Source organism: Sturnira hondurensis, unplaced genomic scaffold (genome assembly GCF_014824575.4).
Source record: "Sturnira hondurensis isolate 20B ecotype Veracruz unplaced genomic scaffold, ASM1482457v3 Scaffold0007217, whole genome shotgun sequence".
Taxonomy (NCBI): domain Eukaryota; kingdom Metazoa; phylum Chordata; class Mammalia; order Chiroptera; family Phyllostomidae; genus Sturnira; species Sturnira hondurensis.
Genome location: NW_028079848.1, coordinates 2245688 through 2273624, shown reverse-complemented (window position 1 = coordinate 2273624; position 27937 = coordinate 2245688). Strand labels below are relative to the sequence as shown.

The 27937-nt window shown below is 49.0% G+C and overlaps 1 protein-coding gene across 2 annotated transcripts in view; it reads right to left on the bottom strand.

Moving 5' to 3' along the window:
* Nucleotides 1-5588: 5588 nt before the first annotated feature.
* The window catches only part of PLPPR5 (phospholipid phosphatase related 5), a 77400-nt gene continuing 55051 nt past the window's right edge, over nt 5589-27937 (bottom strand). The window contains exons 5-6 of one of the 2 annotated variants that reach the window (XM_037051354.1): nt 24926-25060; nt 5589-6311 (exon numbers count right to left, since the gene is read on the bottom strand). In XM_037051354.1, coding sequence (XP_036907249.1) covers nt 6279-6311; nt 24926-25060 — 168 coding nt within the window. In that variant the 3' untranslated portion in view covers nt 5589-6278. Of the gene's footprint in view, nt 6312-10264; nt 10485-24925; nt 25061-27937 lie in introns of those variants that run through there. The other variant, XM_037051356.1, reaches the window with a different exon arrangement.

The following is a 27937-nucleotide window of genomic DNA, read 5'->3' as shown; positions in this document are numbered from 1 at the left end:
TGTTTACGTTCTTCTTTACTGAGTCCTCCAACGAAGTGGCAAGCAGCGGACCACGCAGGGCCTCTGTCTTGGCTGGGACGGCGCAGGGCAGACGGTGGTGGGACCCGGGTAAACAGTGGGGAGTGGGAATGGAACGTGAAGGGTTTAATGAACGGATCTGCATGTGTAATAACACCCGTTCTGACCCCTGGTCATCGGGGTGGTTTATAGATACTTGGTGCCGCCTCCTCTTTTGGGGGTACTTCCCACGGGGGTCAAGTTCGGGTCGGGTCAGGCGCGGGCGCTGGGCCTGGGCGGATCAGACACGGCGCACCTCTCTCCGGGGCGCACTGAGGCCAGGCGCACGCGGCAGGGCTCTCTGCCTCTCCGCCAGGGTCCGCGCGGGTGCTGCAAACAGCGTCTCTGTCTCCGGTGGCTGTCACTAGGTCGGAGCCTGCAGGTGCCCCTTGAGGGCCACGGTGTGGGGACCGGAAACAAACGGTAAGTACTGGGGCCTCGGACGGAGGGTTGGCTCTTCCTGCGGAGAAATCGAGTGCAACCTGAGCGATGCGCAGATTAGTAGGTTTAAGTAACGTGGACTCACACCTGGCTGCCTGAGACTTTCCCCTACTCCTGGGGCCTGGCACTGAACAGGTGTGTTGGTTTGTTAGCGCCGAGCGTCCAGGTGGCGTAACCCACACAGGCATTCTCTGGCACAGTTCTAGGGGCCGGAACCTGCCGTCCAGGGCCCGGTTCCTTCTGAAGCCCTTGGGGGAGGATTTGTTCTGTGCCTCTCACTCACCTTTTGCTTGCTCACAGGGCAATTCTGGGGTGCCCCGGCATGTGGAAACCTCACCCCAATCTCTGCCTGCATCTCATGTAGTGTTGTCCTTTTGAGAGTCTGTGTTCGGATCTCCCCTTTATGTGAGGACACCAGTAGAGTGGGATGGGGGGCCCCCCCTAATCTAGTCACTATACCTGCAGCTGCTCTGTCCCCAAACACGGTCACGGCATGAGACACTTGGGGGAGGACTTCGGTGTGTTAATGTCAAGGCCACGCAACTGAACTCATTAACAACAGGAGTAGACGTGTCCACTTGGTCTTATCACCCCAAATGAACTTTTATTTATATATATACCGTACATATATGTAACCTGAATAGAAGAGAATTTATCTTACTATTGCTTCTGTAAGTCTTAACAACGGCCCTGAAAATCTGTTGAATTGGAAAGAGCTAGCAACGGTGAGAGAAACACAGGAGTTGAGAAATGGCCATGTTACCTTTTTTAAATGTCTATTGTTAACGTGGGCAGTGTCAGAGTCCCCACGGATGGGACACACCCAGCTGGTATGTCCACACGTCGTCAGCATTTCAAGACCAGGGCCGAGAATTCAGCATAAATACAAAGGCTCTGAAACAGTGTACACGTGATCCCAGATTCTGCCACCATATGTCTTAGGAGTGTCGCTGAAAAAATGCCAGGTCCCCATCATTTGTTTTTTTGTGGTATAATAGACGAGTTGATTTCCTGAACTCAAAGCACCGAATCACAAATAAAACAAGCTGACTCAGCCTGCAGATTCCACTACACTGAAGTTTTGTATTCAGTCACTGCAATTTATGATCGCGAAGCTTCGCATTTTATTTACGATAAAACCATGTTAAATTAATACTGAACCATGTGCTGAAAACATTCTTGGATTTTTTGACACATCTTTGAGTTCCTGCCTGGTGATAACACCTAGAAACCTCCTGGGTTAGGTCGGAGTTGCTCAAGAAACTGGACCCACGCAGCGAGCTAAGGAGAGCCGGGTTTATTAGTGGGAATAGGAGGGAAAGTGGAGCCAACCGAGGGCGGTTGGGACTCGCTCGGTCAGGGTTTTTAAACACAAAAACCTGCGAAGGGTGTCAGAGTCTGGTGGGCTAGAGCAGGTTCCCGGGCGCAGGCTCCAGCGAAAGCTGCGTCCTGTTGTGCCGGACGGGCTGACCCCAGACCCCAATCTCCATCTCTTTTTCCTGGGCGGGGTCTGCAGACAGCTTCCCCTGGTGCCATTTCTAGCCTGGTGATTTCCCATTCCCCCCAGGCCTGCCCAGGTCCGTCATCCTGACCCACATGTGGTACTTTCAGGAGTGAGAAAAAATACCTTACTCCAGGATGCACGTACACACAGCAAATATATATGCGTGGGGTACATGTGATGATCAGATGTCTTTAATGTGAGGTCAGTATTGTTACAGCAAATAAGTCAAGGGAACAGCGGTGAAACACCTGGCACGCGCGCGCCCACACGTTTCGTTTCGTAACAGGAAGCGGGGTCCACCACAGTCTTGGGTACCATCGGTGTTGGGGCTGCTGAGGCACCCCCCCTGAAGGGCAGGGACCAAGCCTGTCCTTGTAGCCATTGGCAGGTGGCCTGGGACCCACAGCATTTGCTGGAAGGCCTTCCCCCCCACCCAGGGACACGTGACTCATACCTAAACCGTCTCACTATTTTAAAAAGTTTTTTCTTTCTTCTTCTTTTTTTAAAATACTGATTTAAAACTAGACTTTTTTTCCTCCTGGGAAGAAAAAACATGTTTCTCTTTTCTAGAAGTGGGAGTTTTCAGTACAGAATGCAAATGGAAATGCATTTACAAATGCAATACTCTGAGGGCAAATAGTCCAGAGGGTGGTGTCTGCCATGATAGCCCTTGTCAAGAAGGGCATCCGTGGACGTGAACTTGGCAGTTTCGTCTGAATGCTGGAGGTGGTGATGTGTCCACTCATCTGTAATTTTTTTACCTGGAGGTCCTCATGATTTGAAGGACCACAGATTTGAAAATGGCAGCCAACTTGAGAATTTATATCCCACAGCCCACACATGACTCTCATGTCTTGGGGTGGGGACAGCAGCTGTCTGCTTCTCCTTCCCCTTCTTCTCTTATTAACCCTCAACGGTGTCCCAAGATTCTGTCAGACTGGGGACCAGCTGTCTTCTACTGATGAAAGCAGCAGGAAAGAAGGATTTAAAATACTCATAACTTTTTTTCTTCTTAGAAAGGAATCATTCACTTAATATATGTAAAAGAGACTCCTTCATGGATATTTTAAGAGAATCGTAACTCAGGAAATTCGCTGGAAAGCCCAGGCCCGGCCAGTCGAGAGAAGATTGGTGTTTGCAGGTGTGTTAGGGCCATTTGGTACGTGCCCAGGGCGACGTTTTAGAGGTGGAAACCAGGTGATTCGTGCCCGGGCTGGAGCCCCTTCCTGGCACCAGAGGGCCAGTGACGTAGTCAACTGTCCATCTACGTGCACAGTGTCCCAGGTAGTTTGCAGGAGGCCGTGATTTGCCCACAAGGAGAAGGCCCATGGGACGCACAGGGTCACTTGGCCATCTGAGGAGCAGGTCTCATCCGACCACTGTGCCCCCTTCCCCGGCATCCCAAAGTCGCTCTGACTTTTCAAGCACGCGTCATCCGTCTCCCCCCAAGAAGGGGTTCACACGTTGGGGGGGAATCAGACTTAGTGTTGTGAATTTAATTTTGAAAAATTTTAATTTGAAAAATACGTTGCACGGCGGAGACTATATCCTCCCCAGTGCTCTATCACTGCTGACAGAAAGAGAGGTACTGGGCTGGGGCAGAGCCTGATGAAAAAGACGCCCCGTTAGGGGGGTAGAGGCAGCCTGTCAGAGGAGACCCACCTCTCTCGTAACCCAACAGAGCCTTTTAGGGAATCTTAGGAGTCAGAGAAAACAGGTGCAGAATGTCTGCCGTGCAGAGGTGACAGGAAGTCTCAGGCTGCCCCACCAGGCCCCCGGGGAGTAGAATAAAAAGACGTCTTCATCAGAATGATAATGCGTTTGCCTGCTTTTACTAGATTATGTATGTACCTGTTTACAAATTAGTATTTCCTTCAATATGTTTTCTCATTATTCTTGGAACAGAGAGATTAATGGCTCTTAAGGGTTCTTTGCTGGCTTTTTGCTTTCGGCACATGTCTCTTTTTATTTTCTGAAATTCCTTGACGGAGGGATCATTCATGGCACACTCGTGGGGCCATGATATTGAAGGATTGGAGAGGATTTTCCTGTGGTCCAGTGTCCAGTCTGGGTTTCCAAGGAGGTTTCAAGCCCTGCACTGAGACCAGGTTAGGAAGGTGCCAAGATCCAACGTACGTGCACATACACAGCGAAGGCTCCCAACAGGAAAACCTGACTGATTGGCTCCCCGGAAAACAAATACTAGGACCGACAGAACCAACCGAACTCCGAAAGTCTCACTGGGAATCCTGCCTCCTAAAACATCGCGAAGTCCCCTGTCCTGAGCATGCTCAGAAACAAATTCCCCGTTCCTCTTACTGCCCGAGTGTTTAAGGAGGGTCCGGGCATTCCAAGCTTTTTCATGTTTTAAATTTCCACCAGAATTAAACTTGCTTTAAAGGTCTGGTATTGGTAATCATATGAAATACATAGTTTTGGCCCCACTGAAAAAAAAATTGTTGTAACTCTATGCAGTGAGGGAAAAGGAGACGTAACATCTGTTTGAGAAGTAATGGAAAAGTCTGCGGTTATATTTATTTTCTGACTTCTGGCAAAACTACCGAGAAGATTCAAAATTCATTTTCTGTAGTTCTGGCAAGGTCCAGAGTGTCATTTCAGTCTAACTAACACCAGGTCTCCTGAGGCGAAGCTGTGCAGCGTATCTTTCGAGATGGCCAAGTCACTGTTCAGAAATACGTTAAGTGATTTTTCTCATAGTCCCATTCACCTTTCTGATGATTTTTACCCTTAATCCCACATGCTCAGTGTACAATGTGTCCCTCAGAGCCTCTCCTGGGGGGCGGGGGGCACGGGGGGCAGCGTGACAAGGGGGCCTCTGATTTAAGTTTCAACCTTCCCGAAGGCCTCACCACTACCCTTGACGTGATTTTTTTAAACAGGAAAATAGTTCACTGTGTTGTTGGCTATTTCGAAGCGCTTATTCTTACACAAAGGTAAACCACAGCATAGTTTTTGTAGCTTTATTTTGACATTTCATTTTTTTTCCAGTAGGGGGGCTTCCCAGGCCTCCGCCGGCCTCGGAAAGGCCTCTGGGTGTCTGCCCGATGCGGCAGCTGGGAGCTGCTAGGAAGGAACCCTAGTCCAGGGTCAGGAGAGGCAAAGCCGAACTTCAACCGCCTCTTCCCAGGGGGTGGAACTGGGCAGGTGATTTGCCCCACCTTGGCTCTGGTTCTCCCATCTATAAAAGTAAAGCCAGACTCTTAATGTTTCCCTGGGACTGATGCGCAGACAAAATGACGTAATAAATGCAAAACGCGCTTTGCACAATGTAACGTACTACGTTCGTGCGAAGTAAAACGCGTTAACCACATTTCGGGCGTCGACAGAATTTAAAGTACGTTGTCAGGGGGTGGTTCCTTCTGACTTAAACGATGTGGAAACGCGACTAGTAAAAAACCTAAGTACGGAGCTTTTTGCCACACCCGAGACATGGTCGCCAATGGAAAATGGCTCAGGACGCAGGTGCCATCGATGGACTTCGTCCCTTGAACTACCCTCCACACTGTCCGCATTCGGAAAGTACACGTCAACAATTAAAGCACAGTTACCAGCAACGAAAGTCCAAATAAATAGTTTTTAATTATGATACATTACTTATTACAGTAAAAATTGGCATTTTTCCCCTTCAAAAGCAGAAGCACCAGTCTTAGAGGGTATAGAATGGATGGCATTTTAAGGGAAATTGAGCATCATACTATGTGCAAGATTATTTTAGTTTAGAACAGACTTTCTAAAAGTAAAGTAATTTCACGCACTGAAACCTGTCGGGATGGACATCATGTCATGCTGAGTAGTAAAGGCAACCCCCCACTTCAAACGAAACTCGGTATACTGCTGAAAAGATAATGTGAAAAATTAAAAAGCATAACTAGCCCCAAATGGAGGGATTTCTTATCCAAATAGGACTGGTGTGGAGGTTCCTTTTCACATAGTTCCCGTCAATCTCTGAGAAACTACAGCGGATGCTTTATTTCAGAGTTAACACGTCCACTCCACTTGAACTGCACACCTACTTTGTGGTGGGCGTTGCTCTAGGTCATGGGGGGTGGGGTACAGAGAAGACACGGCCCTGCCTCGGAGGAGCTCACAGTCTAGTGGGGGGGGGGGGACGCACACATCGACACTGGTTTTAAAATCGTAAAAATTATTAGACAACTTGAGAAACTTCTTCCGCAACCAAACAAGCTCTGGGTGTTATGAATGGGTGGTGAACAGGGAGGACGTCCAGTGCAGGGAGAACCCGGCGGCCTCCGTATCATGTGACTTCGGCAAAGGCGGCGATGTGGTTCTGCAAAGAGAGAGGAATTCCGGGGTCAGGGTCTGGGGGAAGGGGGGTGGCTTCAGCCAGCACTGAGCACTTCCACAAACCATCGTTAGCCCAACAGCAAACCGTGGCTTGGCCCATACAGGTTGCAAAACCACAGGGCGCTGTTGGGCTAGTGCTTGGTTGTCATGAGGTCGACTTAGCTGCTACTTGTACATTGGGTTTCACAGTCTTTTTTTAATCTTTAGAGGGGAAGAGAAGGAGAGAGGGAGAGAAATATCAATGTATGGCTGCCTCTCGTGTGCCCCCCACTGGGACCTGGCCTGCAGCCCAGGCATGTGCCCCGACTGGGAATCGAACTGCGATCCTTTGGTTCGCAGGCCCGCGCTCAATCCGCTGAGCTACACCAGCCAGGGCGGGTTTCACAGTCTTAATTAGCAAAATAAAGGTGAGCACGTTGTACCTGCTTTCTGCACAATGAACACTGGCGTCTGGAGGAGGAAAAACGGCCGAACCTGGCACGTGAGTGTTCCGCTCGGTGTGACCGGGATGCTGGGGCTTCGCCAGCACCGCTCCCCACGAGGCAGCCGGCTCAGGTGTGGTGAGGACCAGATGGCGTTTGGTAACTGACCGAGTCCCACTTAAACGCTCATTTTAGATGCAGGCAGCCAGATCACAGGCGGTCCTCTCTGTTCTTTACCACAGAATCCTCCACGAGGCCTGTTTACTTACTTTTTTTTTTTTTTCAAACAACAGAATTGGGTACAAAGAAGCCCTGTGGAGTGGCTAATATGTACACGGGGTCAGACATGCAAGGTCCTACCGTGACTGCTGAAGCCCTGCAGTGGAACATGGACAGGACACAGTGATCCTGCCATGCACAGGGTCACGTCAAGGTCAAGCGTGAGTGACGGCCCCCAGCCGTAGCGGCGGCACCACAGAAGGGTTCCGCCATCCCAGTTCTGAACGCTCGGCCGAGCCAAGCAGTTTCATGCCGAGTCTAAGTCAAAGGCATCCTACGGAAGTTCATGAAATGAATGCACACCACATGGTCTCACCTGTATACCGGAGCCCTTTTCTGATTAAAGTGTAAAATGTTCAATGAGTTAAAACAGTTTGGGAAAAATGTGAACAAAGACAGTAAACTTCATTTTCGATGAAGGGAGGCATATCAAATCGCCATGAGGGGAAAATCACTAACTACTGCGTAAGGCCTTCTTTTGTTTTCTAGCTTTGACCCATACAACCGTAGAGCAAAACAGCATGGGTAGAAATCAGTCGTGAGCGAGCGTGTCCACCTCTAGCCCCTGAGAGGACCTTGGGAACCTGCGTTTCCCTGTGAAATGCCCGATGAAAATGTCGGGGGCTTCAACCATGTATCTCGAAGCTTTCTCGTGTTTCCCTTACAACAGTGCAGGCTTTGGGACAAAAATGACTTGTCAGAGTCCCGGGACACACAACAATCTGATACAAGCCATCAGGACTGCAGACACAGTACATCGCGGTCTTATTTCCACCGGCCTCGTGAGGACAGGGAGTCTGTGAGCTGAGAAAATGCACCAGCTGCCCAGCGTTTCGACACAAAGTCGCCCATCAGGAAGGGGCCTGGCAGGCAGTGACAGCTGGAAGGACGGCAAGGGGTACGTTGGAGACTCATCAGTGCGTAGCAATGGGTGGGGAGGTGAAGGGTGAGGGCGTGGCGACAGAAAGGAAGGAATAGAGTTAAAAAGAAGAGGAACGAGAAAGGGGACGGTTTTTGGAAGGGCTGGGAATCCGTGTTCCCTTGACCAAGACAATGAGACGTCTACCAGGCTTGTTACATTTGCCGAAGGCGATCCTGAGCCCAGGGGACAGCCACCCGTCACCTAGCAAAGTGTCACGGAGAGGCCAAAGGACCCTAAGAAAGCAGAGAGAGGATCAGAGATGGGTCGCTGGTCGTCAGCGCCAGGCAGGACAGAAGCAGAGGAAACAGCGAGTGATACAGGAGTGACAAAGAACGGGCAGTCGGACCGTACAAATCTAAACCTGGACACACTGGGGGGGGTGGGGGGGTGGATGCAAGTAAGACACAGAAGCAACTTGCTCACATTGACACTGTTCCAAATAGACATAAAAGGTCACCTTGGGAATAAGGCCTTGACCTCACCTGAGGACATTTTTTCATTGCTTTGGTGGGGGATGGGGAGAGAAACATCAATTCGTTGCCATCTTATACATAATCTAGCCAGGTATTGAACAGCCATCTGGGTGTGTTCCCTGAGTGAGAAACGAACCCACAAGCCTTCCATCTGCAGGACGATGCTCCAACCAACTGAGCCACACCATCCAGGGATGAATATACAACTTCAAGTGTGCGATTGAGGCCTGTGACACACTGAGTTCAGTCTTGGCATTTAAAAATCATGGTTCACCGACAGCTAAAGCTTCCTATCCCTGCCTGTAATAATTCTTTGCCTGATGCTAGGTCATTACCAAGTTCAGCTGCAGGGCGACCATTCGTTTCCCAACTGACTGCATTTTGAGGTCCCAGGGCCCTGGGAAAATGCCTGCTTTTTTGTGACGAGCACCATTTCCGTTGCATATCACGCTTAAGCTTTAACTTCTGAGATGACTTTTCTGATTTGTCAGGAATGGGAAGGGTACCACTGTGCTCAGGGGTGGTCATTGAAGGGGGTCGTTAGCAGAGAGAGAAACCAATGAAAATACAATATCAAAGTGACAGTGCAGAAAGAAGAGAATGTTAAGAGGGGAATTTAATCATTTCTAAGTCCATGAAAGAAGTATACCAGACAGCCTGGGGCCCATCTGTTCATTAATTTCGCTGTCAAGGCCAAAGGAAAGAAACCACACCACGGAATGAAAGCGTTGGATTCGTTATCTCGGCAGGCTTTAAACCATGAGATTCATTTCCTTCTAGTTGGGAGGGCAGGGGACGTGGTTTTCCCTGAAGGAATCCAGTGAGGGACAAGCTAAGGATGAAGGTCCTCGCCATCTGTAAGACGATGATTCTGTAGTACAACAGTTACATTAGTGAGGTGGGCAGGTGCAAAACCTGAAACACCAGAGAGCACCGTTCCTGTGCAGGGAGTTACCATATTGCTCACTCCCCATGGGCAGTTTTCTCGGGCCGATAGAAAGCCACGACTGCACTGAATATCTTCAGATCACCCGTGTCAAGGAGCACACTCCCAGGCAAACTGGCAGACAAGGAGGCGCTCCTTTCGATGAAAAGTTCTTATTTTGCAACCATACGTGTTATTAGTAGATAACAGTGCAAACACGCAGTAGGCAAACCAAAAACTCATGCATAAAAGCATCATTCGGAGTCACAAGAAAGAGTGGTCATATGCATCGCTCATCAGTGCAATTATGGGGCCTCCGGCCCCCGGTCACACAGTCGGAGGCTCGGGGTGCAGACGGCAGACTGGAGCCAAGAGCCGAAGATTTAGAAAGTGCCACATCTGTGAGAAAAGCATTCATCTGAGTCCACAGCAAGTCTGTGAGCAAAATACGGAAGCTGGTCCTTGAGGGCAGGGTTCCCGAGCCAAATAAGCTCCTTTTCTGAAAAGTCACTTTAGATCCTTCAATTCGGTAAATTCCGAAGTATGCCGATAGCATGCCGATTTGGGAAGCTCTAAGATCGACATGAAAATCTGTAGTTCTCTCTGTTGCAGAAATTATATTCTGCAGTGTTTTTTTTTAAAAGTGACTGAGAATAGAAGTGCTGTTTATTTACAACTCGAACACTGGGCGATGACGAGCCAGCAGACAGGACTCGCCACTAGCCATTTCCCTTGGAACAAACAGGGGACATGCAACAAGAGCACTTTGCACAGGAAAATGGGAAAGGCCAATGTAGGAAGGGCTGTGTGGTTGGGGGATGTTCACGAGTGAAAACTCGGTGAAAACATGAACCACATTTTAAAGAGAAATAACGACCCAGTACCAGGTTTCTTGGGAGAGTGGTGGAAACCTGCACAGAAGGACACGTTGTTCTGTATTTGCCTTCGCGTTGCAGCCCAACGCCAATGCCAATGCCAGTGCGCCCAGGCGCACCTACGTTTATTGCCTTAATCGCGGGTGTTCGCAGTGGCTTATCCCCATTATCCAGCTGAACAGCCTCACGAGACAGTCTTTGAAGGACCTCCCCTGGGAACGCTCTTCTTGGCCACGCTCTCTAGGTTGGGTTCGGGACACCTACAAAATGTATTCCACGTGTTATTTCAGCGTTTCTTCAAACACTGACTTACTGAGTTGGACAAAGGATCAGTCGGTGTCCAGTTCTGCACTGTGACCGTGCGAGACTGAATGCTGAGGCTAAGTACAGTTCCAGCATCTTTCTTTCTGGATGACTGTAAGCGGCTTTCTGTGTTATGAGGGGAGGTTGTCATCGATCAGCTGAGGTTTTTTAGCCTAAACATCAAATGGGTGATTACAGAGCAAGTCTTTAATTCAATGATGTAGTCTTCAGATTTACCGGCAAGGAAGCTGTGTGGTGCAGCGGGCTTTGAAGTCAGGGGTCTGAATGTGGGCCCATAATAATGGAACTTTTCACAAGCTATTTAACCTTTCAGAGACCCAGCTTTCTCAGCTGTGAAACGGAAATAATACCCTTTAAGTGGATTGTATTAAGATCAAATGAGATTATATGCACGAGGTTCTTTTCTTCTCAAATTCGACTTGCCTATAAAAGCCACAGAAATAAAATAAAAAGTGAAAAAAGAAAAAGAAACCATGGAGATTCTTTGAAAAAATAATTGGTTGGAATTTTGCAGTTCTACAAGTTTACAATAATACACTTTAAAACCCAAATATTTCTTGTAAGGTTGCTGCGAACTCATCGTGGGGCAAAGACCGAACCTGGGTGGATGGGAGGGGCCGCACTGTGTGCTGTGTTCGAGAGTGCCTGTCCTCGTGTACAAAGCAGTGCTACGGATCCTGCTCATGTAACGGAACACGCTGCTTTCTTTTAAAATACAAAACCTGGCCCTGGCTGGTGTGGCTCAGTGGATTGAGCACCAGCCTGCGAACCAAAGGATTGTTGGTTTGATTCCAACTCAGGGCACATGCCTGGGTTTTGGACCAAGTCCCCAGTAGGGGGCATGCAAGAGGCAACTTCAAATGGATGTTTCTCTTCCTCTCTTTCTCCCTCCCTTCCCCTCTAAAAATAAATAAGTAAAATCTAAAAATAAAATACTAGAAGCATCTAGCACAAAGGACTTAGAATAAGGACTTGTGGTCCTATCATTATTAATAAATGAATTACAGCTGCAGGTATACACGCATCCGAGCTAAAATGTGGTCAACCCACATTCTGGGAAAGAAAATTTGGGGAACTATTTCTTTCTCCCCAGCACTTCTGTATCCGTTCCGACCTTTAGATTAGCTTAGAATTTTGTTTCCATTAAGGGATCTTTTGGGGTACTATGTGGGGAATGGGACTAAGCTTTCTGAGAGAATTGTTTCTCCCTAGAGAAAGGCGAACTCTCCAGGTAGCTATCTCTGACAAGCTCATTAACCCAGAGGCCAGCCCGCTGACGAGGGAAGCCTGGGACGAGGGCTGTCGACCTTGAGATGCATGTCCAAGTCCTCAGGAGCCAGAGGCGCTGAGGGCTTCCCCCCAGTAAATCCCAAGGAGCCCTGGTTCTCCCTCCTGGCTGCGCATAGGAGCGACCTGGGAGCTTTAAAAAAAAAAATTACTGATGCAATTCCTCGGATTCGGATTTAATTGGTGTGGAGCATGATTGGTCAATGGGATTTGTAAAGACTCTCCAGACCACTCCAATGTGCAGCCGACACGAAAACCCACTGTTTCAGAAGCGCCCAGGGCCCAGCCGGGCCAAGGCCAGCGTTGCCTCTGCACCCAGGTCGCCAGCCGTGCCTGGTGCAGTACAGACGCCGGTCCCAAGCCCAAGCCGGCTGGACCGGAAATGCGGGGTGTGCGTCCCAGAAACTCGCCCTTTTGCAAGGGACAGACTCACTCCTTTTACACCAGCCTGAGAACCACTGCCTAACAGCGTAGAAGAGGTTGATCAGTGACAAGAGCGCCATCCAGTCTACAAAAACAATTCTATAAAATCCTTCCATTTTTCCTGATTAAAAAATGAGCATTACCCCCCAAAAAAACAGTCATTCTGAATGAGTCTCAAAAAACTAAAATCTTCGCATTCAAAGACTGCTGGGAACTGCACAGTGTGTCCCTGGCTGAGAGCTTCACTGTGTGCAAAGCTTTGGAGGAAATCTGTGTTTCACACTCACTCGACACTAGGTGGACACGTACGTCTACGGCTCCTCGTGTGTCTGCGGTACTTGGTGGCTGGGGGAATCTGTCGGAGGTCATGGAGAGGCTGTGACCGCCGGATGTGACCTTGAACTGGACCCAGGCAGTCAGAGGCTCCTCACCCCGTCCCCGTCCTTGGAATGGACGTTCTGCCCGCCATTCCCGCACTAGGAGCCACTTCAAGGAGCCCTTCACTTATTTTTGCCACGATTGGTGAAGAGTAGTAAGAACAGTATGTTCTGAATGAAGGACATGAATCAACCCAAAAGCTTCGACCATTCAGCCTCTTTTTTCCCCCAATGTCTCCACTTTCGTTGTTTTTTATTTTATTTTTCATTTATATTTTTAATTCGATTCTTCATCGAAATGCCAAAGGTATACCTTTGGGAGATGCTTGCCCTCGTACTGATTTTCCCACGGACCAGCGGGAGTGAAAGCCGCCCTCTACACGCGCCCCCCCCACCCCCAAGGTGGCAGTGAGTTTGCAGGGACTCGAACTTTTCCAAGGGATGTCGAACAGTGTGCAGCAGAGGGCTACGAGCAGCAGCTCGGATGTGATGACCGTGGAGCACGTCTGGGAATGCACGCGGGCAGCGGAGCATTCGGTTCCCCAGTCTCGTGTCAGAACACGGACCAGTCGTGTGGCCTGGGGCACATTCCCTAACCCACGTCACCGTCTCTTCAAACAGAAAGAAGACGACGCTCACAGAATTCCTGTGAAAACTACAACGATACTTTATGTGTGATGTTCTTTGCATACTTGCAGGCACGGATTAAGCTCTCGTTGAAAATGAGCTTTCATAGGCATGGATGCGTGACCACGTCTGAGGAACCCTGCTGAGTGAGCAAGAGCTCCCGGGAGAACCCAGCAGGGCCCCTGGACTTGCAGAAAGCCCCAGACCTCACGGGCCCTGCGGGCTCATGGGAGAAGTCTCTGTGACCGCTGTGGTAGGTGACCCAGATTTCCAAACCGTGAGCAATAGGCACGAATTGCTTGTTGCGGCTTTACTGAAAACAACAAACAGCCACACAAAAAAAAATGTGGCTGTTTCATAAGACTGTGGATGGGTCATTGTTCATGTTCCTTGTTTTCGTCAGATAAATCGTGACATTTTTTTCTACATAAGAATGTTCGTGGTGTCCTGGAGCTCCAGATCAGTTTGGAAGGCCTCGCATGTGCTTCTAGGACCCTGTGTGGACACACACCTGAGCGAGGAGGGAGGTAGCGGGCGAGAGGTTCCCCCATGTGACTACCTGGGTGTGCGTGGAAATGACGTTTCCACCCATCACTGTCTTACTGTCCCCTTAAGTGAGGGGCAGAAATGGCAGCGTGGAAATATGCAGTCGCCAACGCTGCATGTAGTCACTCAGATGAGAGGGGAAAATGTGTTTATGCTCAATGGCAATTTACTGAAAATATGTTTTCATAAAAGGCCTGCTAGGGAACCGAAAAAAATCTGGCTTTTCTTTTTTGCATAGTACAATTTATAAACAGTGTGGAGGTACAAATACTGAATATTTGGGAGCACAAATAGGAAGAAGAACACATGGAAAAGAAGAACAGCATGTGCTCGATTCTCTACCCTGAAATGTTGATGGCTGTTGCCATTTTTAAGCTTCCGTTTTCCATGGACTTCTTCAAGCTTAAATCAGACAAATGAGAACAGAGCACAGCAGGTAAACATCGATTTACTTCTGATACTCTTCATAAGTGCGCCAAGCTCAGATTGAAGGAAAATGCCTAAAATATGAACACACTTAGTTCCACTGTTCCAATCTCCGATCACTAATAAAGCTGTTTGGGCGAGATCCTATGTAACATTTACATCGCAGACCACCAGCTCCGTAAAACAAAGATTTGCATTATAGAAAAGCAAACGAATCTTTAATAGGTTGCCATACTTATCCATGTCAACATGCGTAAACCTCAAAGGAACTTATCCCGGGGAGCACCAAAGTACATAATCATATTTGTCTTGGCGGGGAACCACAGGGCTGCGTTGCTGTTGCCATGACAGTAATGTACGCCGCATTTTACGCTATAATAGTTTCTGCATAAGCTCTGTGTTTCATAGACACTCTGTGTGAACCTTGAATTCCACGAAATACTTCTATCGGGGTACCCTAGTCGGAAATAAAATGAAAATCCTGTTACAGAAGTCATTAGTCTTGCAGGAGAGAACTACCTTGAACGAAGCACCTACTGTGTGCCGAGAAGTTTATTTGTGATCTGGTCATTCAAAGGATGACCCTAGAAGGCAGCCGTGGCTGTCTGAATCTTCAGGTAGGAAGAGGAGGAGACGCTTGTGTTATTCTGCCTAATCCTCATGTAGCCAAGCCAGGCTTCCAACCCCGGACCACCTACAGCAGCAAAAGCCTGCCTCTGCCCTGCACGCCACACCCCTCTGCCTAATTTCCAGTTCAACCTTCACCCAGGCCCCTGAGACTGGATAATCTGCAGAACGTCGATGCATTTGCTTGTCTGGGTCCTCATGACTTCCCTTTACCCATCTGTACACTGTCCTCTGTGGTTGCCATGGGAACAGATGCTGGTCATTTCCACCTGTGATTGTACACACTCACTGCCATTTCTAGATGTGCAGAACATCCTCGCTGCTCCCCACATCCCTTCAGGTGGCGCTGTTGTCTGTCTCGGAGTGCCTTCGCGTGCAGGGCTGCTGGCGTTCTCAGGCGGGTGCAAAGCCCCTGTCGGGGCACAAAACTGCAGCCTTGCCAGTTAGTCCTGGCATTGGGAAGGGGGCTTCCCTTGGCTTCAACTCATTAGATCACACAAACCTAAGAAAACTATGGCACCGAGGTTTAGGGGGAAAAAATTATTTTCTTGAAAAGCACTTTCTATACCAAAAATTTAGCTCTGCGAGTCATACCGATGCGAGGGGGAGAGATGCCACGTACCCCCTGCGCACTGGTCACAGGGGAGAGAACCCTCGGAAGGGAAGACAGATAGACAGACACAGGGGTGAGAGGGCAGCGTGTTTCCTGGGGTGGTGATGGGGCTGGTTTCCTGAGTGACACTGGGCTCGCAGGGTGGGTCCTCGAGCTAGTTGTGGTAACCCCTGCATGTCCGAATGTGCCCGTCCCCCCAGCATGCAGGCATTGCAACCTAATCCCCAATGTGACGGGATTAGGAGGCAGGGCCTTTGGGAGGTGATTAGGTCATGAGGATGGAGTCCCCGAGAGTGGAATTAGTGCCCTTAGAAAAGAGGCCCCAGAGAGCTGCCTCCACATTGGCCTGTGAAGACACAGCAAGAAGACAGCCCCTGGGACCCAGACGCCGGATGCACCAGCACCGTGGTCTTGGACTTCGCAGCCTCCAGACCCATGGGAAACACGTCTGTGCTGTTTCTAAGCCACCTGGTCTCTGGCACTTTGTCGTAGCAGCTGATGGGCCAAGACAGCTCCTCTGATGAGACTGGGCACCTGACTGAAGACAGACTTGACCAAATGAAGGCTGGCCTGTCAAAGCAGCGCGACACCGCTGTCCCGAGATGGAGGCCCTGTCACCTTTGTCAGTCACCCAGGTTTTTGCTTTGTTTTGCATCAGCATGGCTCCTCTTCATTTATCCTCCACCCTGAACAGGACACCCCCTCTTTCCTTCAACAGCTCCCCACTGCCTGCAGGGTGAGAGCAACCTCATCATCCCAGGAAGGCCCCACGTGGATTTCCCTCAGGTGACAGACTCCTCTTCCCTGTACTTACTTCCCATTTGCACTTGACATCCAAGGACTTGCCTGTGCCTAACCTTTGTCCTTTTTTCCAATCAGGAAGTTATATATATATATAACTTCATATATATATATATATATATATATATATATATATATATATAAATGAAAGTTATATATATAAAACAGTCGATGCGTTTGCTTCTCTGGGTCCTCAGGACGTCTCTTACCCATCATACACTTTCCTTTGCAGTTGCCATGGGAATGGATCCTGGTCATATGCGTGTTTATGTGTGTGTCTGTGTGTATATATATCATTCATACATATATATATAGGGTCTGTCCGAAAAGTCCATCCATTGTTAATATAATGAGAATGGTTTGTGCAACATCAGTGTAACCTGGCAGCTAAGGAGAATGGACAGGAATGGGCATGTGTGAATAATGATGACTTCACTGTACTAGACAGTGGGGGTGGTAGACACCATTGAATGAGCATGTGCATTGTGTGACCTCACGTTCGAAACGACTGAGCGAGTAGAGCAATGAATCTGTATCAGATTTTGTGTTAAGCTCAAACACTGCGGAAACTATTGCAATGATTCAGAGGCCACAGCTGTGGGGAACGGGTGATTGGCAGCTTCATCATGACAACATGCCTGCTCATGCACCTCGTCTCGTGCGGAGCTTTTTGATGAAACTCAAATCACCCAAGTGACTCAGCCCCCCTTACATCCCAGATTTGGTGCCCTGCGACTTCTGGCTTTTCCCAAAATTAAAATCACTTTTGAAAGGGGAGAGATTTCAGACCATTGATGAAATTCAGGAAAATACGACGGGGCAGCCGATGACAGTTGAGAGAACTGTGTGAGGTCCCAAGGTGCCCACTTTGAAGGGGACTGAGGTGTCATTGTCCTACGTACAATGTAGCTTCTTTAATAAATGTCTGTTTTCCACATCACACGGCTGGATGCCTCCTGGACAGACCTGGTGTATTACAGACATTTTATATATTACAGGTATCAACCTTTGACAGGAGCGTCATTTGTACTGTACACAGTCATTGGCCTTTTATAAATTGTTTTACGCTTCTTTTGATAACTGTTATTTTTAAAAATGCCTGCACCCTCTATATCTCTAGTTAGCGACGCCAAGGATGAAACGGTGATACTGGGTCTCTCCTTTGTGACATCTGGGAATGACCACACAGTCACACCGTTGTTTGCATGATCTAGGGCTCGTCTCGTTTTGCCATTGCTCTATTATTGCAGCTGTTCTCTTTCAGTGGATTCTCTCCTGTTGCACTGTTTCTGCTCCCGGGTTTACCGCAGTCAGTTCTAATTGATTCTATGTTTAAACGGTTTCCATTCTTTCTGCCAGTTCCTTCGCAGCCTGACGTTTCCCCGTGTGAGAGGTGAACTGCTGGTGTATGGCTCGGTGAGCAGGTCAACGCTTCTGAACCTTTTGTAACTAGTGAATTCCTGAATTCTTACACACGTGGTGTTGCAGGATCACCTGAATACTTCGACGACCTTTCGGGTGGGAATAGAATTCTTGTGTCACCCACTATTTTTTCCCCCTTAAGAACTCGAAGACACGACCCCATTCCGTTCTGGCGTTTAGTGCTGTGGAGGGAGGAGCCTGAGGCCGGCATGCTTCCATCGCAGCTCGTGTGTGCGTTAGCCCTCCCTGGGCGTGTACGTTCCCACCTCAAAAGCTCAGCGGCTTCCAGCAACGAAAATGTGTCCTTCCCTCATCCTGACTATTGGTGGTCAGGTCCTGTGCATCTTCTGAGGGTGACGGGGGGGACACCTGGTTCTGGGGCCCAGGCGCGGGGAGCGGCCCTCGCTCCCCGGAACATGGTCTTGCCTTGGAAGAAGACCCAGCGCACTGAGGTTGGCAGAAAGTCACGGTGGCTCCATAGGTTTCTGATTGACGGGGCAGAGACCAAGTTCAAAAGGACGGGACCAGGGAGGACACTCTGCCCAAGGAAGGGGTGGTTCACAATCAGGAAGAGTAACACCACCTTCTCCAACTTTCACAGGAATCTTTCTCCAGCATTGAAATTGGGAAACCTCACCGAGACATATCCAACTTCTGGGATATACTTTAATTTTACCTTGCGTCCAGTCAACCGGCTGACCTAAAGACTCAGAGGTTTATTTAAAAGAAAAGCTTCCTTCAAGTGCATCTGAATATTGCTACAGCTCCAGGTGTTCTCTCCCGTAGGCTCTGCAGTGACTGGTGCGTCAGCCTTCTGATGCGTCCTCACCTGCGGTTTCTCGTCTCGGGTCAATGTTAGTCTCCTGTGCATTTACCACACGCACCGAACGAAGCCTGTCCCCCACATAGCGGACTGGGCTCTCTGCCGTGTGGATGACGTGCTCTGAGGTCTCCAGGACCCACCGGATGGCATGCTGCCGTGATACCACTTGATTCTTGCAGCTTGCTATTGGACCGTCCGTCACGCCGGCGACCTCGTCTCCCATTTCATCTACTTTTAAAATTGCCTCCACAGTGGGAAGGAGCTGCTCTCCTCCATAAATGTAATTGAATTTCTTGTCCTTCACCCTTTTATTTCCAGAAACATACTCTAACTCATATTGAACTTTCATAGCTATCATTCTAGGAATGAGAAAACTGAGTCACAGAGCACATAAGCCAGCGGCCTCAGGTCAAAACTGTCCAGAATCCCCGGCCCGTCTTCCTCCCCGCCCAGTGGAAGGACGACCGCAGCACCAGGCACTGGGTCCCTCGACTGAGCCCGTAACTCACCACTGGCACGCAGTGATGCGCTATTATGAACCGCTGTGATGACGCTTCCTTCTGGTGACAGACATTTAGGGGATGACGGGAGGCGATCGGCTGGTTTCCACAGATAAATCTGCTCATAAAACCGGCCGTAACGAACGCTCAGACTCAGCGTTCAGGGAAATCAGGACTGTTCCACACAAACTGTGGCCATTAAATGTGTGACAAACGCCCGTGATTAAGGGATAAATCGCTGACATAATAATGAAGACTGCTGGCATGCTGTATTACTCTGTGCCTTCCTGTTGACCAAACATGCGCTTTGAACACACGAGGTTACATAAGCACTTAGCGCCGCGGGGAAACCCTTTGCATTCTCCACCCAAAACTGACAACCAGAAAATGACCGTATGGTATAAAAATGCTGAGTGCTTGGCTGGGCAAGGCCGCAGACCTGCCTGTCCCCCGGCTCCCTCCTCTCCTCCGAGGACCAGCTGCAGGGTCTCCAGCTATCAGTTACCAAGATGAAACTGCAGGAGGAATTTTGCATTCCCTCGTTTCCCGCTGTGAACTGTGCTGAAAAGCGATCCATTTCCTCCCAATACTCCTTAGTATTCCTTCTCGTGAAAGGAAGGGAACGATGCTGCAGGCTTCCCTGGAGGGGTGGCCGGCGGGACGGGAGGGGCAGTGAGCACAGTCCTGTGTCAGGTCCCTAGCAGAGCGCCCGGGGAGGCCTGACACAGGTCTCCAGTGAGGATCACGGCTCTTATGAACCGGGGTGACCCCGAGAGTGTGGGGAGCGGGCCACCCGCCACGCAGGCTGGGTCCTTCCCGAAAGCAGGGAGGACCAGCCAGAGTCCAGCTCAGTAGGGGTGTGCTAGGGTGTGGGGAGGGGGTGGAGGGGAGAATTCCACCATTTTATTTCCCAACCACCAGAGTAAAACAAAGCGCATAAATTTGTCCTAAACAATGAAATTAATGAGGAAGTCAATAAACACCAATCTCTTGCAATCTAAAGATTCTAACAATATTTTTTTGCTTTCACCATCTCCTATTCTATTTGTTTATTTTTTATTGATTTCAGAGGAAGAGACACATCGATTTGTTGTTCCACTCATTGATGCATTCACTGGTTGATTCTAGTATGTGCCCTGACCAGGGATCGAACCTGCAACCTTGGTGTATCTGGACAACACTCGAAACAACTGAGCTACCCAGCCAGCCACCATCTACTATTTCATTTTATTTTTTCAATGATTTTAACACGCATACCTGTTTGAATTTTTTAAACTTAATCTTTATTTTATTTTTCTACATTACTTTTTAGTCCTTTTAGATGCCCCCCCTCCCCCCAGCAATCGCCACACTGTTGTCCATGTCCATGAGTCCTTTTTCCTTTTTGCTCCATCCTTCCTCCCTATAACCTCCTCCACCGTCTATTTTCAAACTCACTGTAAATAAAAATGCATTAACATATATTCATCAAAAAGAGTTGTTAAATCATTTCATGTATAGAATGATAGAATTGTTTATAAGTGTTTGGCAGTGTCCTCGCAACTATTTAGTAGGGGCTGCTAAAGAACCTTACGCAAATAAATATGTTCAGAAGCAGAAGACTGCGATTGTTGTTCAAATTAATTTCAAAGATGTGAAATTAACCGTTTTCTTGGAAATAATGTTTAAGATCTCACAAATTCTACTGCTTTCTACCTTTATTTTACAGTTGAGAAGATCTAATTTTATACCTCTTATTCATTTGAAAAATATATTTTATCCCATCAACAGGTATCTTGAAATAGTACACTGAAATGTTCTTTGCTGTGGATCAGCGACGTAGACTTTCGTGAACTGCTTGCCCACGCGGAAGTTCACACTCCTAAACTGCACCGTGGGGACATTTCCTGTCACAGGGCATCAGCGAAGCCACTGCGGAAACGAGGAGGGAGCAGCCCAGTGGCTCAGAGACGAGAGGGTTTATTTCCTCCTCGGAACCACCTAGGACGTGGGCCCCCGCGTGAGCTCATCCAGGAGCTCGGGCTGTGAGGCCAACAGGCACCATTCAAGATTACAGGGCCCTCCAGTTGTTACCCTCTCCGTCTGCGGAGAAGGGCAGGGGAGATGCAGGACAAGCTCTCCAAAGAGACGCCCCTCTGTGTGCAGTCCCCGGTCTGAACTCAGTCGCATGGGCACATCTAAGTGCGGGGGACATGGGGGAGGGTAGGCTCCAGCCGGGCGGCCATGGGGCAGCTGACATCGGACTGGGGATTCCATTGCTAAAAGGAAGAAGAGGAGAGAGGAGACCGGTGGACTCTTAGCAGTCTGTGCCCCTCTAAGGATGCTCAGCTTCCTTTGTGGTACGGAATCACACTGTAGGCCTTGGCCAGGTAACTCGGTTGGTACCTTGTCCCTAGACACCAAGGTTGTGGGTTCAATCCCTGGTCAGGGCATGTACAAGAATCAACCAATGCGTAAATAAGTGGAACAACAATAGATATCTCTCTCTCCCTCTAAAGTCAATCATTTCTCTTAAAAAGAAATGAAATTATTCTTGTGGAGCATGGAAGTATTTTTGTGGAATGTCGCAAGCCATCGGGGTAGTGCTGGGCACATACCGAGTGATCCTTAAACGGTAGTTACCATCATCCTCATCGTCGCCATCGCCACCATCAGGCACCTCCTCTCACCCGAATGCTTGCGTTCCCTCCACGACCTCACGAATACTGGCCACGTGGCTCTTCCAGAATCTCCACAGGAAGTTTCTTTGCTTGGCAACCACTCCATTTTCAGCAAGTTCCCTCCTCTTTCCACACGTTATTCATCTTCTTACACTTTCTGCTCTCTCACCTTCACTGCGACCTCTGAGGCCCCGCGTCCCTGTGCCCCACGATGGTCCTTCAGACACTGACGGGAAGTTACTGCTGCCGCCCTGAGTTTCTTGTTCTCTGATCGTGGTGTGTCCCTTCCACAGCCTCTCAAAATTCGTGACTCTGGGTCTACCTGTCATCCTGGACACACCCGTTCACTCACTTAACATTTATTTCTCAAGTGCTGGCTATTCTACTTGATCATTGTCCACCTTAAAAATATGTCACCACGGGCACACGCAGTATTGCACAGGGGTCTGACCTAATGTCCTAGGTGGGCTTCGAGTTCATGGACTCTCGGCAGCTGTGTCTCCTGTGCACACGCGCTGGACGGTCCCTTTCTGTGGGTGCAGTTTGCCTGGATGTACCCCCCTGCACGAAGGTTTTACAGATCCTTTTACACAATACACCTTTTATTTCTAGTCAACTGTCATCTTATAGCAATCTCTTGTAACAGGGTGCAGCCAAGAAGGGGGCCCCAAATAGGGATTTAGAATGGGATCCAGAACTCAGCGTGTTCAGGAAATATTAGAGAAAAAATATAGATGATGTCCTCACCCCCCCCCCGTCTGAGCTGGGGGATGGGGCACATGGAGCAGGGCCATTGAGAGCTGTTTTGCACAGCAACAGCTTTGCAGCTAACCTTTGCCCTGGTCATTTAACATATCTATAACCTTGAACTGGTTGCATAGCTATGTTAAATAGTTGTGGCCAGGCTCTGAGCCAGGGGGTTGGAAGTGACTTTCACCCAAGATGTAACTGGGAGGCAGCTCCTCCTGGTTCCAGCGCCTGTGTGAGAGCTTGGAGATGATTGGCTCCACGCCATGGGGCGGTACCCGCCCAGACCCACTATGGCAGCCCAGTAAACCTGGAAGAATACGGGAATGCTGGCAGGTGTAACCAATTGTGGGAGGAGTCAGAAATGGGGCTGCAGAGGAAGATGGGCGCGGGGATTTAAACCCAGACTCGGCAGTTTTGGAGAGGGGAGAACAACTTGGCTTTGGCAGAGTGGGGACCACGTGGCTTTGGGGTGCTCCCCTTTTGCCACATGGCTTAGGAAGCAGGAGAGACTTTGCCTGGAAGAAGAGGGGTGAAAGGCCTCTTGCTGGTGGGCCGCGAGAAGGTGCCACGTGGCTTTGGATTGGCTGAAGATCATGGCGGCGACACAGCTGACGGTGCCGGGAGCCTGAATCACAGACTTCTGCTTCTTTTCCTGAGATATGGTACCCAGATTAGGCCAGAGGGAGAAGGAAGCACTGTGGGCATCTGTGGGTATCCTAAAGGACTTTGAAATTTTAATGAAGACATTGGGTCATTACTCAAAGTCTGTATAGCTTTAAATAAACATTTCCTTTCCTTTTCACAAACCTCTAGCATTGAGAGACATCTTTCCTTCCGGCGGCGGGCACAGCGAACATCGTGGGGAGTCCTTTCGGTAACAGTATATCGTACCTCCCTTGGGCCTGTGCTGTCACAATCTCAGGAACTTTTTATTCTTTCACCCAGTGTATTAATGGTCCCACACAGAGTCGCAGCATCGAAACCTCCGATGAGCATACAGGTGATGATTCGCCTGAGACGGGGAGCACTTCACCAGTTACAAAGGTGGGGAATTGCCACAGCGTCTAAGAGATATGCAGCTCTCAGAGGTCTCCAGGACAGTTTCGGGTGAAATAAATGGTCTCTGTACTCATTGTCACGCCCAAGGAGGCCTGGACCGCCTCTCAAAGTGCTCCCTGGTTTGGCCCCGCCCAGCCCCACCCTCCCCTCCCCTGGGCTTGAGAACCAGTGTTTTCCTGCTGGGGGCCTGTCTGCACCGAGATTCCACAAAGCTTCACTGAGCCCCAATTCTGTGCCAGGCGTTATATGAAGCAGCTTCTCTTACACAGCTAACCCTTGAACAACGTGGGGGTCAGGGGTGCCAACCCCGGTGCAGGAGAAAATGCACAGGTAACTTCAGACTCCCCGGAAACTTAACTACCAATAGCCCTCTGTGGACCGGATGCCTCCCCAGTCACATGACCACTGATGAACACCTGTGCCGTGTTCTGTATATATTATACACCCTACTCTTACAATACAGGAAGCTAGAGAAAAGAAGGTGCTACTGAGAGCATCATAGGAAGAGAGAGTACATTGACCATATTTATTGGAAAAATCTGCTTCTAAATAGACCCGCCCAATTGAAACCTGTCATGTTCAAGGGCCAGCTGTCCCTGGAGCCTGGAAGAAATGGAACGTATGTTGTGAAAAGAACACATGTATTCTCAAGACCATTCCTGGCACAGCGCTCCTCCTGTGGAAGCTACGGCAAAGTACAGGACGTACCCCCAGCACAGGCACGCGGCCTTCCCTGTGCGATTCAATGATGCAGTTCACGTGTGAGCTACCTTTGCTAAGACCATGTCAGCGGTGAACTTGCTAAACATGACTCAGACTGCGGCTCTTTTCAGTGCATTGAAAATGACGGTGCAAGTGAAACCAGAAAAGACACCGGCGTTCGGGCTGCCTGTCGCTACGAAACCCAATAAGGAATGACATTGAATCTTTATGGGCACTTTATTCAGGTGGCCAGCGGTCTGAGAAGATGGTGGGTTCATACCCTAACGGACCCTCTTGTCCTTTCTCTCCAGGCCAAGGTTTTTATAACAGGGAATAAACAAGGTGCAGTGAGGGGTTTTGAGATTCAGGGAGGGTCGGGTAGAAGAATCTGCAACATCCCTGTCCTGGGCGGTCAGCTGTTCCCAGGGGCGGGTGGTGTCTGCCCCTCCCTGAAACACAGCGGCCTGGATGCCTCCACTTGTCCCCAGCTGGTGATCTTTAACAGTGCCCCCGGAGGACGGCTGTTTTCCCAGGAGGCAGGATGGGCCTTATCTATCTGTAGCTTCTGAAACAAAAGCTTTTAACATATACATTACTTGCTAGGCGTATAACTATTTACCCTAAAGGAGAATTTTCCAACTCTTAAGTCCCCTATCCCAAGGGCGATCAGGAAGAATCAGTTCCTCATTTGCTCTGGGTACCGATCACATTTTAGAGTTTAAATTACGCATCGCCTGCACGGATGTTACCTTTTCCAAGGGACTTTCCACGCGAGGAATGCTGACCATCGGCGTGTGAGCCAGGCCGTCCATGTGCAGGTGCCTCTGCTCCGGCTGCCTCCCTTTGAAGTTATTTACCACGCACACGACCTGGAATTTCGGGGAAAAAATTACAGTGTAAAGCAAAGCCCTGCTCTCCATGACAACGATCTCTCTGAGCAGCTCCATAAACCTAACAATAAGAAAGTATTCAAATTATTTAAATGCTAACTGAATATTACCGGACACCCAGATTTATCTTGGATAAATGTAAAAGGTACCCCAGTGCATAACTTTTCTGGAAAATTCGTCAATTAATAGGTAGCTCAGCTCATGATGACAATGTTATTGTTCCAAAATGTTCATTACATGAGGTGATAGTCGGTGCTCAAATATATTCAAAAATAACATCATAACCTTATGAAAATTCACGGCAAGCTAACCTTAACCCCAATGTGGCTGAACCTACAACTTAATTTAAATGCTAATTATTTCCCATGGCTTCAAGATAATCACTGAATTCATAACAAACCCACCACAAGGGCACTCTCTAATTAGTGACTTCCTCTTAATTAACGCAGGTCATTGTCTCTCGTTGTACACCGTATATAACTTGGCATTTCAACAAGAGCTCACCAGGGCTGTTACTGAAGTAGAAGGCCTTTTACGAGAAGGGAATTGACCTTGTTCCAGTTGATGGGACAGAACTTGAACTACACCAGAGTTTGTCCTTTGCCAGCGCCGTGCACAGATAAAGTTCTGGTGCCGTTAGGAGCGAGTGCACATTCCCAAGGCCTCCCCTCCACGTTAGAGGTTCGTAGCTGAAGGGTGGGGCTGAGAAGTTAGCCCTGTTTTCTTGTTTTCTTCTCTGCTTAATCCCTTCGCCGTGTTCACCCCGCACCCACATCCTTGCCCCTCCGACAGCTGTCAGTCTCTTCTCTGTAATCTGTGACTCACTTTCTACTTTGTTTATTAGTTTATTTTGTTCATTGGATTCCACACATGAGTGAGATGTTTGTCTTTCTCTGACTGCCTTATTTTGCTCAGCATAATTATCTCCAGGTCCATCCACACGGCTGCACAAAGTAAGATTTCCTTCTCTTTTTACAGCCGAGTAGTATTCCATTGAGTACCCACTCAAGGGCACTTGGCTGACTTCCGAATCTTGGCTGTTGTAGACGACGCTGCAGTGAACACAGGGGTGCATGTATTCTCTCCAATTAGTGTTCTGGGTTTCTTCGGGTGTACTCCCAGAAGTGGGGTTGCTGAGTCATAAGGCAGTTACATCTTTAATTTTTTGAGGTATAAGAGTTGGTACTTTTAATATGCATTCTAGAAGCTTCTGAAGCAGGTGGATCACACCTTGAGAAATAGTAAATTAAACAGCACAGGACAATTACCTATTATTATTTGCTTATATTAACTAAGGGTAAGATAGTCTTGAGCCTTTTTTTCCTGGGTTTTATGGCCTATTATCAAATCAAAATACAGGATTCACTTGCAGTTAAAACCCAATATTCACCTGTTTTTAAATAAATGCTTAATATATAATTATACATTTACATTGTATATTTTCACAAATGTTCCATTGGAAAGCCTTTTCTTTGATAGGGCTCATCACTGAATTTTTTCAAAGGCCAGTTAGATCTTGGTTACTCCGCAGATTTTAAATAAAATGTGTATGTCCTCAGAATGATAACACACACTGTGAGCAGTTCGCGCAGAAAATATTTCCTTGCAAATCATGGTAGATTTCGTGCCCTGTGCTTCCTTGAAGAATGACAGGCGGGAGACACAGATCAAAGCGTGGTAATGTACACGTCCCCTTTACCATTGCCAGCCGGCTCTTTGAAGTCAGGGAAGGTCTGGGGACAGACACGTAAAACTGTAACGATGGATGGACAGAGGACGGGGACACTGCTCGCCCTCGAGCAGGGTCACAATTTTATCCTGTTTGGTTTTTGTGCTCACGGGCACCTGTGATTCTTTCCACGAAAGCACTCATTTCTGTATGAAATTATAACACCAAGGTGGACACGAGTCTCTCCCGAGATGGTGAGCTCCGAGGAAGCCTGCTGTGTCTCCTCCTTGCTCGCCGTTGAGAGTGGCCGGGTGACCGAAGGCGTCTGTCCGAGGGCCAGATGCTCTAATTCTCTGATGTTCCATGGAATGTAAAGCAACTGCCACGTGAGTGACTTCAGGGCGTGTCATTACACCCGCAAAAGCAGCACCGTCACCACCACCCGTGCGCTTGCTGACTTCTCCCAAAATCGGCAATCGTTTTCCTTCTTCCTCTGTCGCACGGGTCAAGCACATGGGCTCTGGGGTCAAGGACGCCCAGGCCTGAACCAGGGCTCCCCTAGTCACTGACGGTGTGAGCTACCTAATCCAGCTGTGTCTGTGTCTTTTACCTGCGAGAGGAAGGCAGCAGCTCCACCCCCGTGCCAGTACCGTTGTTGGGATTCATGGCATCGATGCCGTAAAGAGCACCTAGGAACTCACTATGTTGTGAATGCTAATGTGACAAGCCACTGCTGTGGTTCGGCAAACTTGAACTACACTTGATCTAATTGGATAGGTTGTAGTCACAATGGCAAAGCAAGAAGACATGGAAGGAATGATTTTGCGATGGGGACGAGCTGGGACTGGCTGAATCACCGGGAGTGAGAGGGGGACCTGGAGAATGAGTCAGAGGCAGACACCAGACGCTGGCTGGGTCAGGGTGATGGGGGTACAGAGGCCTGACTGGGTTGCAGAGGCGTGGCGTGGCGCGGGCCTGTCTTTGCGGCAGTCTGGACTCGCCGTAGATGCCTGTGCACCCTGCAGGCTCACTGGAAACACCCAGGGTGTTGCTGCTCAGAATAAACCTTCTACTTAGCTGCCGAAATGGGAAGCCCACCCAGTGGGGTCATCAGGGATGGCTCTGCATCCTTCAGCTCCTTCGGCTCCAGTGTCCCACCAGGCAGGCCCCCACTGGTCCACCTGCCG